This window comes from Grammomys surdaster, unplaced genomic scaffold (genome assembly GCF_004785775.1).
Source record: "Grammomys surdaster isolate TR1022 unplaced genomic scaffold, NIH_TR_1.0 198, whole genome shotgun sequence".
Taxonomy (NCBI): domain Eukaryota; kingdom Metazoa; phylum Chordata; class Mammalia; order Rodentia; family Muridae; genus Grammomys; species Grammomys surdaster.
Window position 1 is genome coordinate 1,829,073 of NW_021604643.1, and position 21,210 is coordinate 1,850,282.

The following is a 21,210-nucleotide window of genomic DNA, read 5'->3' on the forward strand; positions in this document are numbered from 1 at the left end:
AGTCCCTGGAACAATCTATATGGCTAGTATGAGTGTACTCCAGGGTCAAGTGAAAGACCTTGCCTCCAACTGTAAGATAGCCAGCAATCAAGATGTCCAGTATCAACCTCCAGCTACCATATGCACAATCACACAGTGTATACACACACACACACACACACACACACACACACACACACACACACACAGTGGAGAAGAGGAACAGGGAGAGAGAGGAGAGCACAGAGAAAAAGAGAGAGGGAGACAGAGCCTGAGAGACAGGGACAGAGACCAGTCCTGTGGATTTTACTTAAAGAGTCTATTATCTTGGAAATAACAATTTAAGAAACCATATGAATGGCTCAAATGAAAAATACTAATTTCAGACCTCATAGGGAAAATTGATGCTTTCTTTGTAGGATGTCTCCCTTAGAGCAATTCCTTCCTTCAAACTAAGCATCCCACAGATGAACCATCTGTTGGCTCAGGGAAGACAGGTCACTCTGGGAGAATTAGCTCTGGAAAGTATTGTACACATATTTTATGAACTCTGCAAGGATGCCTCATCTGACTCAATAAATACAAAAGAATCTCAGAAAAAAAATATTCTCCAAACCCAAAATACTCAAGATTTTCATTTCTGTCCCACCAATACTACCATGGGAGGTGTTGATGGATTTTTTTCCATTAAATAGTCTTTCCAGGAGGCAGGGTTTAGTAATACATGCGGAAAGAAAACACAGAAGTACCTTATTCTTTTTTCTTAATTTTGACAGTAAAGTTGAGCCATTTTTATATTAGTAATTTTTTGTAACAACCATATAAAAGGGAATGTCAGCCGAATAACCCATAGGCCACTAAAATGCATTTTTTTCTGTGCAAATTAAAGATGTTAGGCACAATCATGTAGAATTAAAGAATGAATTTCTAGATTATATGAACTCATAAGTAAATAAATAATATATTTACGTGCACTTTGCATGGCCAAATAAGGGGTCAGCAGCAAAGGCAGTCACCTCCCATATATAATAAATTTGCAAACTGAAGTGAGACCATGTCCTTTCCTGTCTCTTATTACATTACTTAACACTCTCAAGCCCTCAAAATTTCAAAAAGCCAATTTCCAAATATCACTGAAAGTTAACTTTTTCTCAGTGGTAACACACAGTTGTCCAGGTCTTAAGGAATAAAAATGCAAATGTAAGACACTTAGAATCTCTGGGAATGCTCAGTCGCTTTGATAAGAAAACAGGAGGAAATAAAACCCTCTTTTATTAGTTTTTTTTCTTACAAGTGTCCTTGGATAATTAAATGTAGCGCTTTAAAGGAAATGCTAGGATATCTGTTGTATAATGCCTGTTAAGACTTTCCAGGCAGATGCATGAAAGCCCCTCCCACTTCCAAGAAGCAAAATACCTCCAGCTACATTGTCTATGGGCTCAAGACCAAGCTGAGGAGCCTGTGCACTACTGGAAAGTGATCAGCCACTGGGCTGTGCCCTGGTTCCTACAGATGGTCTTTGTTTATGCCTCCATCAATCACATCAAACTCCCTAAAATGTTAGTAAGGCTACACCCATGTCTATTACATAGTCTAAGACACACTTCCTTGGAACAGCTGACTGAGTTACTTTTCTTATTTCTATGACAAATACCTGACAAAACAACTTCTGGAGGAAAGGTTAGTTCTGACTCACAGTTTCCGAAGTGTTAGCCCACCACAGAGGGAAGGCAGAGAAAGCAGGAGCACAGAGGACCTTGCCATCCACATGGCACAGGAAACACAGAGAAGTCAAGCTAGAGCCAGAGACGGATATTACCTTCAAGGTCCACCCAAGTAACCCATTTCTGCTAGCTAAGCCATATATGCCAAAACAGCTTCACAGCTCCAAAACAATGACACCAGTAGGATTCCCAGCATCAATGAGAACTAAATGTTCACATGATCTATAGAGGGGAGTTTTACATTGAAAATATAACACCTACAAAATTATATGTTTAAAATAATTAACTAGAAGTTAAATTTAAAGGAAACATAACTTTCTAAGGAATTATATTGGATATTTCAGGATAAGCGCTATTCATCATTGCCCACAGTAATAGCTGTTTTCAGTATAGCACAACAGAGAGAACAGAAGGACTTTGCTTCTTAAAGTTCGATGCATCTAGACACAGTGCACTGGCTTGTCAGTCTGGCACTCATGAGGCTGAGGCAGGAGGACTGCCAAGAGTTTCAGGCCTTCTTGGGCTAAATAGTGTGATCCTATCTCATATTTTGGGAGAAGGGCAGATAATTGGACATATTCTAAATCTCTTTTAAAAGCAGGACAGGATGGTACATGCTCTTAATCATAATAGTCAGGAAGCAAAGGAAGGTGAGTCTGTGAGTTTGAGGGCAGCCTGATGTAAAAAAGCAAGTTCAAGAACAGCCAAGGTTATATGGAGAGACCCTGGTTCTAAATAAATAAATAAATAAATAAATGTATTAAACCAAACAAACCCTCCTCTAAAAGAATAAGAGAAAAGAACCAGGTCTAGTGGCTTATGCCTGTAATACCAGTATTCAGAGGCTAAATCAGGAGGATGACTGTGGGTTCAGGACTAGCCTGTGCTATACAATGCATTTTAGGAAAGCTATAGAAGAAGATTTAAATATGTAGGTATATACAAGTAAAATCTCCAGTGCCAGGAATGGATTAGAGCTTGTTGAGTTACTGGACAAAGGGGCCACAACCATCCCCAGACATCACAGCCTATCAAAAAGACAACTGATTGCTCTCCACAACCTGATGGGAAAGCCCTAATGCAAGAGACATTGAACTCATGTCCTAGAATATGGAGACATTGAGCTAGTGGCCAGCTAGAAGCTTGACCCCTATAGAGTAGCATTCATGGTGCTAAAAGGTTCTCTGCATGCTACTGGAGGAGAAAGGTAATCATCAATATCTCCCACTACAAACCCTGAGACATAAACAGTGACATCCCTGTAAGAGACACTGGTACAATCGTGGCATAAATGTTATGGGTGCAACCAATAGCCTAGATAGGTCATGGGCCTAGGAGAAAATGTACTACTATTATTCAACTAATAAAATGACTCCCAACGACTTTCTCTATGCCCATAGACATATCTATGTCTTGCTCAGCCATCATCAAAGAGACTTCCTCCTGAAGTAGATAGGAACAAATACAGAGACCCACAAGTGGACAATAAACAGAGAATGAGAGACCATGAAACACTCAAACCTTAAAAGGAAGTCTCCATCAAATCCTTACCCTGAGGGTTCAGGGGACACTGCTGAACATAAGACAGAAAGATTGTAAGAGCCAGACATAATAAACGACTCCTAGGAAACAGTATCTTCCAACACATGAACTCACAGAGATTGTGACAGCATGCATAAGGGCCGCACAGGTTCAAGCAATGCTTTTGTAGACTTGAGAAGATCCCTTAATACACTAAAAACCACTAAGGATCCTTGCTTGACCCATTTTACTGAGATATGTCTACTTGTATTGACCACAGTGACTAAAGAATTCAGCAACATTCTTGTTAAGATGTTAAAACAAACAAACAAACAAAACAAAACCATGTGTTCAGAGAGGAACAAAAAACAATAAAAACAAAATCCAAGTTTAAGGTACAGGAGAAAGTGCTCAAGGACTAAATAAAGAACGGCTCTTATCCATGATGGTGACTTGATGCCTGCATTCAAAGCAGTTTTGTCTCAATGAAAATAGGTGTATTATTAAAATAGTGGGAAATCTCAGAGAAATACTTCCTTTGTGATTAACACTACAAACAAACTGAAGAGGATGACAGTTTTGTCCATGATGACCAAACTGAATGAGAGATGCAGAAACTGGGAGGAACCAGCTAGGTAGAAGGAGATGTTCTGGGAAAAACCAACAATGTATCAATGTGCAAAGATACAAATGCACACATGTGTGTCTACACGCACACACACACACACACACAGAGACAGACACGAGAGTGGTCACTAAGTCAACAATATAATCTAATATCCAACATTAGCATAGCCTTTCATGTGTACCAAGATGTTATAATTTTTTAGCTAAAATAATATTCACAATTACATAGCTAATACCAATAATTGTTCCATTATGCAGAAGAATAGACTCTATTGAAAACAGTGATTTTCAACCTTGGGAATTTCACAGGAGTCATATATCAGATATTTATACTATCATTTATAACAGTAGTAAAACTACAGTTATAAAGTAGCAATGAAATAATTTTATCTATGTCTATCTCTGTGTCTCTGTCTCTGCCTTTCTCTCTCTATCTTTACCTCTATCTCTATCTCTATCTCTGTTTCTATCTCTCTATATATCTCTATCTCTATCTCTATCTTTATCTCTGCCTTGTGATTGTGAGTCAGATGTAAGCTCTCCACAACTGCTCCAGCACCTGCCTTCTGCCCTGAACCTTGCCATGATGGTCATGGACTCATCCTCTGGAACTGTAAGCCTCAATAAACTTTTTTTTCTATAAATTGGTCATGGTCCTTTGTCACAACAGTAGAAAAGTAACTAAGACATAATGAAAAGCACTCACCAAATTTAAGCTAGAGTAGGAACATTCATAGCATCGTATTGGACACTGCAGAGGGAATATAATATTCCTGCTACATAATAAATAGGACTATCCCTTTAAAATGAATTTTAAAACATGGGCCTCACAGTTACTGCATTTCCAGCTATCTACACTTAAGGAATGGGAATTTGAGGTAAGGGATAAGATGTGTAAGGGAGAAAGAACTAAAACAGGCTCACTCTCTTCAGTAGCTTGCAAGTGACTCCAGCCAGCAAAATATATGTATAAGACTGTTTAAAAGATTATTTCATAATTATTAATTGCATGTTGTGTGAGGGTGGGAAGCCCAAAAAAGGCCAGAAGAGGGCATTGGACCCATGGAGCCATGGTTCTAGGCAGTTGTTAGCCACCTAAAGTAGGTTCTTAGAACCAAACAGGGGTCCTCTGGAAGAGCAGCAAGTGCTCTTAACAAGTGAACAATATCCTCAGGCCAAAATCAATAAAGCTTCCTCTTCCTGGATAAATAACCCAAAAGGCTATTATTATTCTCCAATAATAAACTTCCATATCCAATCATTTGCTGCATGGAGACACTCTATCTTCATTTTAAAAATAATAATTAAGGTAACCTCAAACCCTCTACAACTGTGTTGTCACATAGCAATAAGCAAACCAAAAAGATAGTTGTAAACATTATAATGTCAAACACCTTTAGTTCTTACACTCCAAGTTTCCATCCTAGAATAGGTTAAAGCAAGTCCTGTCAAGTTTTCAGAGGTGGGGGTTCTTTTGTTCTCCCAGTGTCAGAGATCAAACCAGGCTTCACATAGTTCATGTACACTTCACCTATACTATACTTCTGAGCTATCTCCCCAAAGCATAACTTCTAATAGGTAATGCCATAAATAGTACAGAATCCACAAAAGACAACAGATGTTCTTGTGAAAGTGAACTGTCCATCTCCTGCCTGTAACCTAGCCACCAGTTTCCCTTTCAGAGCTAAGCTCTGTTGTGCTTCAGTGAACATTCTGCCTAAGCTATTCTGTTCACTTATAAATATATAACAAAAAACCATTTTCACATAAATATGTATCCCTATTCCTTAATGATTTAACATTAATAATGATGTTAATGATAATCTTACATTTTTGTTTATGGATGCCAATCAATATTCCCTTGTACAAAAATCCTTATAAAAAGCAAATAATCTACAATATATATATATATATATATATATATATATATATATATATATATATAATCATTCTTCATTTTGTTCAAAATGTTTCTGAAAGCATAGCATTCATGTACATCCATATTTGTAGAGTCAAAATCTAAGTCAATGCAGATATTTCTACAATGTTCTTTATGCAGATTGTCAATGTATAAATAAAAAAATGCAAGCTTTACCTTAGTTTATTTCTCTATTGCTGAGATCAAATATTGACTAAAATCAACTTAGAGAAGAAAAGGCTTTATCACACCTTATATTTCCAGGTAACAATTTATTTACTGAAAGAACCTGGAGCAGGAACTCAAGCAGGTCAGGAACCTGGAAGCAGGAGCAATAGCAGATACCAGGGAGGAGTGTTGCTTACTGGTTTGCTCTTCCTGATTTGCTCCTTCTAACAACCTCCTTTCTTAAACATCCTAGGACCACCTACCTATGGGTAGCATCACCTACAGGGGTCTGGGCCCTTCCACATCAATAATTAATCAAGAGAATGCCCCCACAGACTTGTCTATAGGGCACTCTGGTAGAATCAATTCCTCCTATAAGGTTCCCTCTCCCTAGATGACTTGTATCAAGCTGACAGAAACACTAACCAGCACAACCTGCTAGTAACTGTCAGGCAATATCCTCTTAGAGCATGTCCTCATCATAATGAATTTCAATGGCTGCTGGTAATTAACAACTCTTTGTTGTTTATGTTCGACTTCCAGAAGGATCTCGAAGTGACCAGATTCCTTCCACTTAAAAGTAATAATAACGAATGAAATATGTAAAAAGTACCATTTTACTGCTAGGAAACCCGTCTCTTTTCACTGCCTTGAATGTTTAGAAGTTTGAAAAACATCTATAGCAGCACCCTAAACACATGAGAATATTGAACAACAAGGATAACAGAAGACTTCTCTAAGGAGAGTATTCTGTGCTGCGTGATTTCTGACTATACATCAACAGAGGTCATGTGCATTGAAGTAGTATAGAAAAAGAGAGGACAAAGTGCAGGGACAGTGACCTCTTATTGCCACTGGTGATAGGCAATCCACTCATGTCTGCAATTCAACCAGTTGCTTACACAACACATAACTGCTCCCCTTACCAGGTAGGAGAAGAAGTATAATAATAGTTTGGTTGCAAACTTAGCTTGTCTATCCTTTCCCCGCCAAAACTGCTACTCAGTTAGGCTCCATAAGGGTTCCTCACTGTGCCCAGGTGACCATGCTAGAAACCAGGACATTCCTTACTGGAGATGCACCCTGAATTAAAAGGTGGTTATTTTTTCTCCTCTGTTTCATCTTTTCTGTTAATGAGTGTGACTTTGCTTCCTCCCTGCATCCTGCTCCAAATCTTTGTGATTGGTTATGGAATGTGTTAGAGGTACCAACTGCATCTTCCTCTGCTCTCTCTACTCCAGGTTCTAGGAAAGGTCTCAATTAAAAGGTAATTGTCAGAAAAGTGCAAAGCAATTACCGGCTGTCATGGAAGCAGGAATTTTGTTCTCGGCGCACAAATCTAGGATACTTGGTGACCTCTGGATTAAGACACTCACAACACGTGTTTCAGAACGAGCAGTTTTTCAAAACTAATGAACCACCATGTCACCCACCTGCTGGTCTCTGGACTACATTCTCACAGAAGATACTGTGTACTCTCTGTTTCCGTACCAGTCAAGATGAACAGTTATGTGTCATTGGTTTTTCCAATATCTGGCTTGTTGCTCAGAAAGCCGTTTTCTTCTCCTATCAGCCTGTTAAGTTACTAGGTCTCTCAAACAAGAGCAAAACCAGACCTTTAGTGGTTGCCTTACTTCCCACTCAGTCAACCACTAGGAATGCTGGGCCTATGTCTGAAACAGCTCATGTATTATCTACATCTCTGTGTCTACATACCCACTAACTTAGTTAATGCCTTTGCTTCCCTAGCTAAAGCCACTATTAAATATTTTTGCTAATTGTCTCCCAGACCTTCCTGCCTCTGGTTGGCTTTTCTTTTTCCCAGTCTCTTCAATAAAGCCTAGTCTTCATAGAGTGACTAAATTTGTAAGTCAGTCTCACCTGAATCTATCCAGTGGCTCCACATTGTCTTGTGGGAATTGGAAGTCCTTCACAGTGTTCATGTCCCACTCACTGCCAACCATATACTGGGTACTCCCCTTCCTGCTTCAAGCTCCATATTTTACCTCCATTGAACTACTTATAAGCCCCTGAATTTGATTCCAAGAGTTCTCTTCAGGCTGTCCTTTGTAGGCTACTCTCTACTCCTATGCTGTCTAGAATGAAATCTGGATGAGTTCTCCTCGCTGTGCCCTCTGAGCCTCTGCATGCCCACCATACACTGTTGTATTATAACCTATTTAAACCTACTGTACTCTGCCCACTTGCCGACATTGCTGTACCCGCCATGCCTACCTGGGCTGAATGTAAGCACCTGCCATTGCTTTCTACCCTGCAAAACAAAGGAATAACATGGAAGAAAAGAAACTGTATTATGGCCATATAAGTGCACACAAATATTGTGAGACTCCACAGGTGGTAAACTATTGTCAACTCCTCTAAACGCCTGGCCAGGGGTTTCTCTGAGGAGATCACAGGATTGTTCCCTAGGGACACAATTTTGAAAGATTCTTTTTCTAGGAGGTTTTCAGGAATTTTCCATAAAGAACATTCCTCTCCTAAACATTTTTTCCTTAATTTTTTAAAGTTATCACATTAAGATTCTTAACCTTAATTTTTAGGTGTTATTTTAAAATAGAAAGAAATTTTCAACTCGATCTTTAAATATTTAATTCATCATAAATATTTTGGGCCATTAATGGTCTCTTTCTTTCATTCTTTCTTAACTAGTAGGGCTTTCCTTTTGTTGTGTTTTCTAGCCCTTCCACTCTGTCCACCCTTCTGTTTGTTTTTGCTCAGATGTTGGGGTTAAGCCCAGAGCTTCATGGCTGCTGGGCTGGGCTGCTGGGGGCCCTGAGATTTCCCTTTAAAGTTTGTTCAAACATGTGGGTCTGAATTGTAAGATCCAGAAAACACACTAAGATTTAGGTAGAGGCCTACATCTATAACCCCAGTACCAAGGACTAGAAAATAGAATAGAAAAAAATCTTTATTTTTCTACAGGGATAACCCCACTCTCACTGGTTAGCCAGTGTGGGTAAAGCATTGAGCTCCAGGTTCATGGGAGACTCTGTCTCAAAAACTAAAGTGGAGAATGATAAAGACATCTGAAATTGACCTCTGGCTTCTACCCAACATACCACACATCAAATGCACACAAACAGGTACATACATGTACACATTCAAGCGTGTACATACATATATGCCACATACAAAAATAAATATAGTACTTTGAAAACATTTAAGATTTTAATACCAAATTTTTCACATTCTGAATAACTAGTTCTAAAATCTATGAGGAAAAAGGTGCTCTGTGAGAAAGAGGGTGGTCCAGGAAATGAAGCCTCAGCAGTCAGCCAGTCAGTAGGAGAGCAAGAATGCTGTGACTAACGGAGGTTGGCAGGCATGAGGTATTCACTAGGCCCAAATTTCCCGGCTTCTGTTTGTTGTTGTTACTGTGGTGTTCAAAGCCCTGTGTTGTTCTGTGAAGGGTTGACTGCACACAGGGCCACTCAGGAAGGAAAGAGGGCACAGCCACCACACAGCACCTCCCTGTGAGAGTCATTGAGCAGTAAACTACAGGACAGCTTCCATTTTCACTGGGCTTTGATCCTTAAGATGTCCCTTCTGTGTTTGATTTCTTGTGACATTGAAAGAGGAGAAGAAACACATTCAACCCATAAGGAAGAGACTTTGACTAAAAGGGTAGCTACAAAAGAGGGATTAAACAAAAAGAACAGCAAACTTCCTACTCCAGAGTGTGTTATTCAGATGCTCACACCATCTTATGATTGTATTATAAAGAGGAACCTTTCAGTCTAGCTGCCCCCATGTATGAGCCCAAACTATTAATAATAATAATTTAAAGGAATCATAGTCTACAAACAAGAATTCAAGTACCTCCTGAAAATGCTTCTGCACCTGCTAAACCACAGACTTGCCCTGCTGCTGAGCCAACACAACCCTCAGACAGCAACCTGACACCCCCAGCACAAGGGCGGGAGCAACTGGAGGGCTCTGTCGGGGCTCCCAGTCCTTCACCCACCAACACTGCTGCTCTTCAGATAGATGTTTGCTAAGCCCAAGTGACTGCCAGCAAAACACAACTTCTGTTCTGAAACCTCTCTAAGATAAGAGCTGCCTCTGAAGCATGCTTTCCCACATGGGGGCGGGTGGTGGGGAAGGGGAGTGGCTGCAAGACACTTGAGAAAGCCACATACGGGTTCCTGTAGCTTGGTTCTGTGTCACCTGAAAGAATAAAGATCTAGTTTATAAGTGCCTTAGGTCAGTTTGCTTTGCAGGAAGCAGTCTTTAAAATTGCACAAATTTAAGGGAGATTTTTAATTGCCAGATGTTTGACCCCAGAAGCCAAGCACGTCCCTGCTCTCCTGTAGTACCTCTCAAATGGAACACTAAGAAAGAAGAACCGTTTGAGGCCAAGAGTTCAAGGATAGCCGGAGCAAAATGTAGAACTTTTGTCTCTCTCTCTCTCTCTCTGTGTGTGTGTGTGTGTGTGTGTGTGTGTGTGTGTGTGTGTGTGTGTGTTTTCATTAAAGATTTAAAATCTTCCCCTCTACATAGTCAAAAATATCTCTCTACTGGGTCTTGGGGTCAATCGGGAAAGCTGACTGCTTAGAAAGCTGATGGCTTAGAAGGCACCTTATCTATCACAGATAAGGTCAAAGATTGGGATTTGTTTTGCTGTATTTTCTTTGGGAATCCTCGTGAGCCCCCCACCCCCCACTGACAGTGATGACAAAGGTTGGAAGGGATTAATGGATACAAGCCAAGGGGCCACGCCCTCTTAGACTGAGATTCATTTGGGAAGGAAAGCTTCTCTCGGAGACCGATTACAAGGCTCAGTTTACAAAACTTCTTGGTCCTTAGATTAGTGAAGGAAGTCTACTTTCTTTCTTTTTTTTTTTTTAGACTGTGTTTTTATTTTTGCCAGTATTGAGCATATGTTGCAGGTCTATAACACATTCTAATCCTTCTTTGAATCATCTGTAAAACTTTAGAAAAGCAATTTTTAAAGGACTTGGAGTGCATTCATTTTATCAGAGTGGTTTCTTTCATATTGATGGTAGTTATAATTGCTCTTGGTAGTATCAATCAATATATTTCCAGTAACACCGAGTCTGTAAACAGGAAGGTCAACGGTGTTGGCTTGTAGAGATATAGAAATAATGATAATTTTTCTTGTCCTTTGAGAAAAGTTCTAAAGTTTTAATCTCGTTCCTGCCACTAACAGCAGCTTGTAATACCACTCATTCTCATAGCGGTTGCCTGCGTGATTAAAGACAGTTTTTTGTTTTTGTTTTTGTTTTTTTATCATCTCAGGTTTTTTTTAATTGGATTTTTTTATTTATTTACAATACAGAAGTCTACTTTCTGCAGAAAGAAAAAAGAGGTCTCTAGATTCAAAGTCCACCCCAGATGATAAAATATGATTAACAGCAGGGTGACCATTTATTCTTCCCTCTCCAGGCACACTCACCTGAACAATGCCAAGTACTTACTCTGCCCTGGAGCACATGAATACAATTATTAGTCTTTCTGTCAATGAGATACTAAGTCTATAGAGGGTGAATAATTTGCCCAAGGGACCCAACAGCTCATAAAAGTAACCTCGGGACTTCTATGATAGCAGTCTGGGCCAGGGTTCATATGTAGGCACTCTGACCTAGCACTCACATTTGGGCAGTCTGACTCAGGTTCATGCCCTTAGCAACTCAGTGTGCCACCACTGACTACGGAGCTCACTGTGGATTCCAAGCTGAGAGTGCTGGCAAACACTTCCACTTTTCACATTCTTGGGCATGAACTTAAACAATAACATAAATCCCAGGCATCCAACCCCAAGTACTACCACATACTGCTTTCAGATAAAGTTTCTAGACCATTAACCCTGACCAGTCCACTACGACTTAGGGCTTCTCATTATGAACACTTTTCCCAAATTATGACTATTTGCCATTATTCTGCCTCTCATTTGAATCCAACATAGATTTGAGGAGTAGGATGTGTGATTTCCTTCTCCAAATTACTGCTTCAAAAATGGTCTTAGGAGCTGGAGAGATGGCCCAGTGGATAAAGTGTTTGCTGTGGAAACAGGCAGATGCAAGTTAGGGATTCCCTAGAACCCATGAAAAGGCCAAAGCCCATAGTTCAAAGCTCACCAGACAGCTAGCTTGGAATTCAGCATTGGCAAGAGGAAGTTTGTCTCAAATGCAAACTGGAAAACAAGGATCAATACTTGAGTTGTTCTCTAACCTCAAAACACACACACACACACACACACACACACACACACACACACACACACAATTCACAGAACCTTTATTTTGGAAAACCTCCACCTCAAGAATTATGGTTGGAAGGCCGGGCAGTGGTGGCACTTAATCCCAGCACTTGGGAGGCAGAGGCAGGCAGATTTCTGAGTTCAAGGCCAGCCTGGTCTACAGAGTGAGTTCCAGGACAGCCAGGGCTATACAGAGAAACCCTGTCTCAAAAAACCAAAACAAAAAACAAAAAAACAAAAAACAAAAAACAAAAAAAAAGAATGATGGTTGGGGGTTATGAATAAATAGATCAGTGGTTCTGAGCACTTATTCTTCCAGAAGATTTGGGGTTGGTTCCTGGCACCCATATAGTTGCTCACAATCTTCTGTAACTTCAGTTACCAGAGTACTGGTAGTTTCTTTTTTCTTTTTTAATTGACTTTTTCATACAATATCTTTTGATCATATTTTTTATTTGTATTTACATTTCAGATGTTATCCCCTTTCCCCATTCCCCCCCACACAAAAAAAATCCCCTGTCCTATCCTCCCTTCACCTGCTTCTATAAGGGTATGTCCCCACTCACCCACCCACTCCCACCTCCCCACCCTCAAATTCCCCCACACTGGGGCATCCAGCCTTCATGTGACCAAGGACCACCGATAAAGTCCATCCTCCCCTACATATACATGGGTCCCTTCCTATGTGGTCCCAGGCTAGCGGTTTAGACCCTGGTAGCTCTGGTTGGTTGGTATAGTTGCTCTCACCATGGGGCCTCAAACCCCTTCAGCTCCTTCGGTCTTCTCTCTAACTTCTCTATTGAGAACCCGTGATTAGTTCAATGGTTAGCTGTGAGCATCCACCTCTATACCAGAGTACCTTCTAATCTTCACAAGTACTGGGCACCCACACGGTGCACATATATACATCTACGCAGGCAAAATAAAATAAACCTAAAAATGGAATTTAGTACTGTTTTAAGATTTCCAAATTAATTTTGTAAATGTTGTTTGAGTACTTGAATCCTGTGAGGGCCCTCATATACAAGCACAAAAAATGCCCAGCAAAGTCTCTGCCCCAGAGCAAGTCCTCAGTGTGCTTCCTGAGACACATATTGATGGCAAGAGGATTGTGGCCATTAGGAACTGCAAATTAGCTTTTCTGTGGATATGAATATGTAGATTTCAGGAGACAACCTCAAGGTTTGATTCAAGTACATGTGCCACAGAAAGGATATAAATACACAGTGTTTTAAAGGAAAACACCAAACAGCAATAAGCACACAAAAGATGTTCAAAATCGTTCAGCTTTAGGGAAATATAAATCAAAACCAGGAGCATACCTGTGCAGTCCCTGTGATGGCTATAGTCACAAAGTCAGGAAATACAGACATTATAAAACAAAGTTGGAACTATCCTAGATTGCTGGTAGGAATGTCAAATGGTCCAGTGGTTTTAGGAAAGAATCTACAGTTTCTCAAAAAGCTAAACTCAGTTTTCTTAAATCTCCCAGCAATTAAACTCTTACCCATGTCTACCCAGGAGAAATGAAAGCAAATCCACTCAAAATCTTGTACATAAGTTTACATAAAAGCATCATTGTATGATCCAAGAAAACAGGAACAACCAAATGTCTACCAAATGACTAATTAAAAAGTGATCATTCTATGTGCATGTAATGGAATTGTGTTTAATAAAACAAAGAAGGGAAGTTCTTGCAAAGGTGGCAACATGGATAACCCTGAACACATCCGGATGAGATGAGCTTGTCACAAAGAACCATTAGCAGCATGCAACTCTGTACATATGATGCCAGACTAGGGAGACCTACAGTGACAGAAGGCAGATTAGTTGTTGTTGGGTAGTATAGATTTTGAATAAGAAGGTGATAACTAATACCAGTGGGATTCTTTTTGGGGACAATGAATGTTTTAACATTGACTATGGGAAATGGATTCTAAACTCTGGCACTATACCAAAAGCCATCAAATAAGACAATTTAAGTAAATTATAGATCTAGTCTATCTCAACAAAATTGTTTATTTGTATTTCTTTAAAAATTGAAAGGACTGGAAAGATGGTTTAGTGGTTAGAGTCCTTGCTGTTTAAGTATAAAGGCCTAAGTTCAGATTCCCAAAACCCAACATAAAAAGTCAGATGTGGCTGTTCACGCCTGTAACAACAACACTGGTGGTGGGTTCAGGATTAGTGAAGAGACAGGCAGATAGAACCCAGCGGGTTGAGGCTAGCCAGTCTAGCCAAAGCTGCAAGTGCCCAGAGTTCAGTGAGAAATCTAATCTCACAGAACAAGGTGAAGTAGTTCTGGATATCTGGCATCAACCTTTAGTCTCTGGTCTCTCTGTGAGCAAGAAGACCTGTCCACACATATACCAAACACATGAATATACACACGAACATACGCATGCATGTATGCACACACGCATGCACGCATGCACATACATACACATACACACACACAGAATTTTTCTGGGAAAAAAAAAAAGACTAGAACTCAGGCAGAAAGAAAGCCTCGCCTCAGGAAAAAAGCAAAACTCTAGAAATAAACAGCCTCACAGAGTGCAGGTCACAATGCGCTTCATTCAGTCTGTGTAATTAAAGAAAAACTTTTGAACCAACTATCACAATATGAAAACTAGAAGACTTTACCTTCAAAAAAAATAATCTGTATTATTTGCATTTTCTTTAACAAGGAGATGTAGGAGGAAAACAATCTGTCAAGAGAAGGCTGGGCATGGCAAGACAGAAAGCTTAGAGAAGTCAGTTCACTGTGGTGCTTTCAACAGCTTCTAAATGGAATCTCAGACTCAAAACATAGTCACAGCTCTTATGTTGGTGGCCAATAGCTGCTTGTTTCATGGGCAAGGCAACTGAGGTGAGCCCAGAGAACACACAGCCAACAGTCATGCGTGGCTTCTTTCCATTGAATGATTTTCTTGAGTGCTGGGGTGCCTTGGGTGTGCCAGACAAGTGCTCTAGCACTGAACTACCACCCTAGGCCTCCTTATTCTTTGCTTCCACTGACAGTGTTCCCAAATACTTATCATTGACATATCTGGATTCTTATCTAGTCCCAACAGAGAGAACTCCATGCAAAGGTAACACAATATGTATTCTGAAAACAGCCTGTGGTTTTTCAGACATGGTCTAATCATGAACAAAAGTTGTGTCTTTCACCAAAATTCACTATGGTTTGCATGGGCAGCTTGAGCTGGTCCTCCCAAGCCAGATGTCAGCATCTCCCAACCCTAAGGAGAGTGAAAAGAATGACAAACTTAAACACAAGGCTTCTCCATGGTCTCTTAACACATCTGCTATAGAAAGTACTTATTTATCAGCAAGATCTTTGCTTCCTAGGTCAGCTGTTTGCTTAAGTTAAAAAAAAAAAAGACTATAATGGCTATTCCAGGTTGTCAACTTGACGACATCTGGAATGAACTACAATCCAAAAATAGAGGGCACACCTGTAATCCTTATATTGAGGCTGGAAGACACAGGCTTCTGACTGGATCTTGACATGGGATGGCACATGATTTTGATCTAGATCTTGAGACATAGTGGCCAGGAATAGCTTAGGCCCAAGTAAGGTAGTATGCCTTTAATCCCAGGAGACTAAGGCAAGCAGATCTCTGAGTTCAAGACCAGCCTGGGGCAGAACAAGTTTCAAATCCAAGTATGGTGGCATATACCTTTAATCTGGGCAGTACCTTCTACTGGAGACCTACGGAAGCATGATGGGAGAAGGAAGGCTCACTCTTCTTCGTCTACTTGCACTTACTTGCCAGCACATCTGTTGGAGCCTACTTCTTCAGGACTCTTATACAGACCAGCTGAGACACCCAGTCTCATGGGACCGGGCAGCTACTGGATTCTTGAACTTCCCATCCACAGCTGCCCATTGTTGAGTTAGACTGCAAGCTGTAAGTCATTACAATAAATTCCCTTAATCTATAGAGACATTCCATAAGTATGTGACTCTAGAGAACCCTGTCTAATATAAAGGCCATTCATAAGAAGCTACTAGTCCATAACTGGCCAAGTAAGATAAGCACTTTGGGGAACTATAACTCTTCAATGACCTAGGCTTTGAGTCAGGCAAAATGAAATTCCATGTAATGTCCTCACCCAGTTTAAGGATGGGGCAGACATTTAAAAAACAAAAAAAAGACCAAGACAACAAAAAACAAATTCATGAGATTAATCTTACCATTCAAAACACTGCAGTTAAAAAAAAAAAACAAACCTGGCATATCTGATGCCCACCTGGCTCTGGGCTATTTCCAGAAGATCTGGAGCCAGCAGGAGGCAAAGAATGGCAATGTCTTCTGCTAGGTGGTTCTCCATGGTGCCAACCATTCCAGGCTTCCAGGGACTACATACCTAAGGTCATCTGGGAAATGGGATGCCACCACATCTTGGCAGGCACCTTGCTGTGCTCTGAATAAGCATCTTTCCCAGTCACAATGGATTGTAGGGAGCCGGAACTTTGGCTCAGTAGGCAGTATTTGTGGAAGCACAAGATCTGAGTTTGATCTCTAAGCCTCACAGAAGAAGTTAGACAGTGGTACAGACTTGTTATCTCAACACTCGGAGGGAGGTAGAGACAGGAAGTGCCCTGGGCTCCCAAACTAGCCAACATAGCCCAATGAGGCAAACACCAGATCCTAGTGGGAGGCCTTGTCTCAAAATAAGGAGAACCATCCTGAGGAACAACCCCTCAGTTTGACCCCTGGCCTCCATGTGTGTATCTGCACATCTGGACTGTAGGGCTTTGACAGATGGAATTGCTGGCCAAACCCTGAGAAAGCATCCAGGCTCCAAGGCAAATTAAATGATTGCTTCTCACTGCTAGAAACTGGTTACAACACTCTCAAATAGTCTTAGAGCTTTCCTATCTGATCCATGACCAAGAACCTTTTCCACAGAAAAAAATGGAAATGCCAAAACTCATCAAGAGTAAAGATAATAAGTTTCCATAGTGGCAGGTCTGTAATCTACCTAGTGAGACCTTGTATCGAAAGACAGAGAGAAAGAGTTAAGTGCTGGGCTGCCCAAATCAATGGGAAATTTTCCAAGGTGCTCAACTATCACCCCCTGCCTACCAATATCTGTGGATACTGCTCAAAATAAAACTCCAGCTGAATTCAGACTACACAATCATATCCAAAGTTTAGAAAAAAAAACCTCATTCAGTAGTTTATATGAGCATTTTTCTTTGTTGTTTGTTTAATTCTGACACTAGGTCTCACTCTATAGCTGAAGTTAGCCCAGGCTGGCTTCCATTCATGATCCTCTTGCCTCTCTCTCCTGAGTGCTTAGATTATAAGCATGGGCCACAATAGCTGGTCTGTTTCTATGTTTAACTGTGATAAAAGATACATGATATAATATTTTCTATCCTATTTTCTAAGCATGTGGTTCAAGATCAATACGCATATTCATGTAACTCTGCAGCCGTCTCTGGAACTCCTCTATGCTCCAAAGCTGGGGCTCTAGACCCACTCAACAGCTCCATCTTGCTGCCCACCCCACCCCCACCCCAGGAAATCACCACTCTCCATTTCATTTTTTATAAATTTAACATTCTTAAATAGCTCATAAGTGGAATCATATATTTGTCTTTCATGACTGGCTCATATCACTTAACATAATGGCCCCAATTCCCATTCATCTGCTAGAAAATGTCAAAAGTACCTACCTTTTCAAGGCTATAAATATTCTGCATACATACACATATCAAAGTGTTTGTTCATTCAGAAAGTCTTTTTCTACATGGCAGGGGTTCTGAGGCCTGACGGCACACAAGCTAACAGTTATTACTTTATAGGGAGGGAAGTAAGGGAGAGATGCTTGACTGTATGACTGTTGGGAGCCGACTCTTAGCCGAAAGTGGCTATCATCTTTACAGCCATCTTGAGCCATATACCCTGACAAGAGACTTGTTTCAACAGCCTGCAATAGCTGAGCGCACTCTGATAAACATCTTGTTACACTGTTTAGTGCCCCCAGCTGCCAGGTGCTCCTGGTATCCATGGCTACAAGGCACGTGACGTAGTGGCTTCAGTTGAGATTGTCCACGAGGGCAAGTCACGTGGTAAAGGGTATAAATACCCGGATTTCCTTTCTATTGAGGAGTGAGGAGTAGGAGGTAGAAAGTAGGAGGTAGTGAGTAGTAGGAGGTAGTAGGAAGTAGGAAGTAGAGGAAGGAGTGAGAAAGTGAGAGGTGTCAGGAGACTGAAGGAGTGAGAATATAGTAAGAAGAGAGGAGAATAAAGAAGAAGACTTGAAGAGACGCCACCGGACTCTGTCTTGTATCTATCTTTTGCGTCTCTCGCCCCTTTTTTCCCCTTCCTCCGTCCCCACTCTCTCTCTTGCTAGACCCTGACCTGCCGACCGGAGCAGCAGAACCGGCCGGCCTTTACAAAGTAACAGAACCCGACGGCCGTTACAAAAGAAACGGCCGTTACATATGACATGTGCACTATAGGAAAGGTTAAAAAGCTATAGCTGAGGCTGAACTCATTGTCCTTTCCCCATAAAAGTCATGTACCTACATTCCTGCATTCCCAGGTTCTGAGAGAGGGCTCGTCACACAGGGATATTCCACAAACTTGTGATGCCTGAATGAATCTAGAACAATGATAATCGTTGGGAGAAGTGCTGTATATTTGGTCTTAATTTGAGAAAGCACCATATGTATTTGCAAAGATTTTTGCCCCTAGAAACTGTTAACAGTACAATGTATATAATCTGGATTCTTTTATGTGAAGAATAATAAATGCACAAATTAAGATATGGATATTTATATGTATACATATTAAATATATCATAAAATATATTACATATTTATATATGAAATAAAATATATATTTATAAATATAAAATATCTAACCTAAATATAAATAAATATTTAGAATATATCCATTGTTTTAATTTGTGCATTATGCATTATATAATAGATGATAGATGATAGATAGATAGATAGATAGATAGATATTCCAAACAATTTGTTTCATCATATATGGTTACAACCCCTGATGAAAAATAAGAAACAACCAAGCAAATTCTCACAAGTTAAACCCAAAATGCCAATCTAGCTAAATATCTATGCTATATTGGTTGTGGAGCAGGCCACAGCAAAGAATAAATTAGTGCATCGAAGTCATATGGGAGCGTAAGAGGCAATGTATCAAGTATATAAAATCACTTGTTGCGAAAGCCTGAAAACGAAGATTTAGCCCCAGATTCCACGGGGGAAGGAGAGAACCAGTTCCTAAAGCTGTCATCGGCTCTCACAGGCACACCTCGGCAACCCACATGCTAGTGCTTCCTTTTAATTTGCACACAGGGACAAAGAAACTGAAGAATACATTTTCCCTGAACAGTTAAGAGTGATACAGTTCTGTAGAACAAAACCATCACCAGCAGTGTATAACCAGATTAGTCCTGCTTTCTCTATACCTTGACATGACGTCAAATCTCAATTCTACTTTTCTCCCTCAGTTTCATTTTCTCCGCAAAGGAAGGAGGTTGGGGGAAGAGTGATGCCATTTGTATAGAATTATTGTCAGGATGAAATAGTTAAGTCAGGCCTGATGGTGCAGACCTGTTATCCCAGCTACTGAAGATGCTGAATAGACTGGAAATGTAGCTCTGTGGTAGAGACTTTGGATGCTAGAAGACACAGGCTCAATCCCCAGTACAGGAGGAAAAGGAACCCTCTTGCAACTAGTCAAACACACTAAGCATTATTCTAAGGCCACATCGCATATCGCATCCCACTTAGACTTCAAATAGTTTCCAGTTGCTCCAAATGTGAAAGCTGAAGCTAATAACAAAATTCCCAGGGTTGCAGGTGGTGATGGAGCAGAGACGCCAGTTCAGGCTACCGAAGTATGTGTCCTATCAGCCAGCCCAGGATGAAAAGAGTCAACGTGTGTGGCAAGCCTGAACTATGCCTGCTCACATAGGGAACAATAAATAATATTATTTCTCACACGAAGTGTGGAAGTAAAGAAAAGTCGGTAAAGGTGACAGGCAGCTTGTTCTCCGGTTGTCTTATAGGACACCCGGCCAGGCACAGCGCCTCTCAAGCGCTGGGCGAGGCGCTGTCACTCTCCAGGACCTAGATCCGGTGCAGGAGCCCCGCAGTAGCAGTGGAAAGGGGCCAATGCAAACATCTTCAGGCCCAACTTTTTACCTTGACCTGCATTCTCACCACCACGGGAGCTGAAGCGACAGCGGATTCCTCCCGGACCGGGACACCTCCCAGGGCTCGATTGCCCCAGGATTCCGACTCGGGAGACTGGGACTCACGCGCGCGCCCCGCAGCCCCGACCCTGGGTTCGGTTTCCGCTCCGCCCTGACCCAGCTCCGGCCCGGTCCCAACTCCCGGAAGAAAGACTGCGGGTCTTGCCCTTCGGGAGGGTCCACGCGGTTGCCAAAACTTCTGCTACGATTATCATGTTCGGGTGGAGACTAGAGGACTTGAAAGCTAGCATTTCGCAAATCCTACCTATTCGAGATCGCAGTTAGATAGGCATGCGGCTGGCTCCACCCACCCGGGGCCCTGGGCCTGACCCGAGAGCATAGGAGAGCGCTCAGCTGCAGGTCCGAGCTTTCATCCTAGATTTTCCAGGCCAGCAACCAAAACATTGACTGAGCTTTTGACTTTGGAGTCAGAAAATCTGGGCTTCACCCTCACGTGGACACTGCCTTTAAACAGCCCTGTGGAGTTTTCACAATGCTTTTTGGGCTCTGTTAACTCCTATGTAGGAAAGCAATGACTCCAAAGAAGTTAGACTGATGATCGGACAGTATCGTCACTGTCATCAGACACATTTCAGATTCGTGGGTCAGAGTTTTAAGTGAGGAGACACTCGGTTTAGGTTCTCCGTGTTTCTGAAATGCCCATGAGTTGCTGAGTATGATAAGCGACTCTTCTGGGCCGGTTGCGATGGCACACACCGTACACCGATAGGATTTGCTTGAAGGAGGCAGAGGCAGGAGGATCACGAGTTCAAGGCCAGCCTGGG

General features: G+C 41.2%; 1 protein-coding gene across 1 annotated transcript in view; it reads right to left on the reverse strand.

Moving 5' to 3' along the window:
* Positions 1-20,434, reverse strand: part of Trpm6 (transient receptor potential cation channel subfamily M member 6) — a 135,873-nt gene extending 115,439 nt beyond the window's left edge. Inside the window, exon 1 of the mRNA XM_028770157.1 lies at positions 20,376-20,434. Coding sequence (XP_028625990.1) covers positions 20,376-20,387 — 12 coding nt within the window. The 5' untranslated portion in view covers positions 20,388-20,434. The remainder of the gene's footprint in view (positions 1-20,375) is intronic.
* Positions 20,435-21,210: the final 776 nt, after the last annotated feature.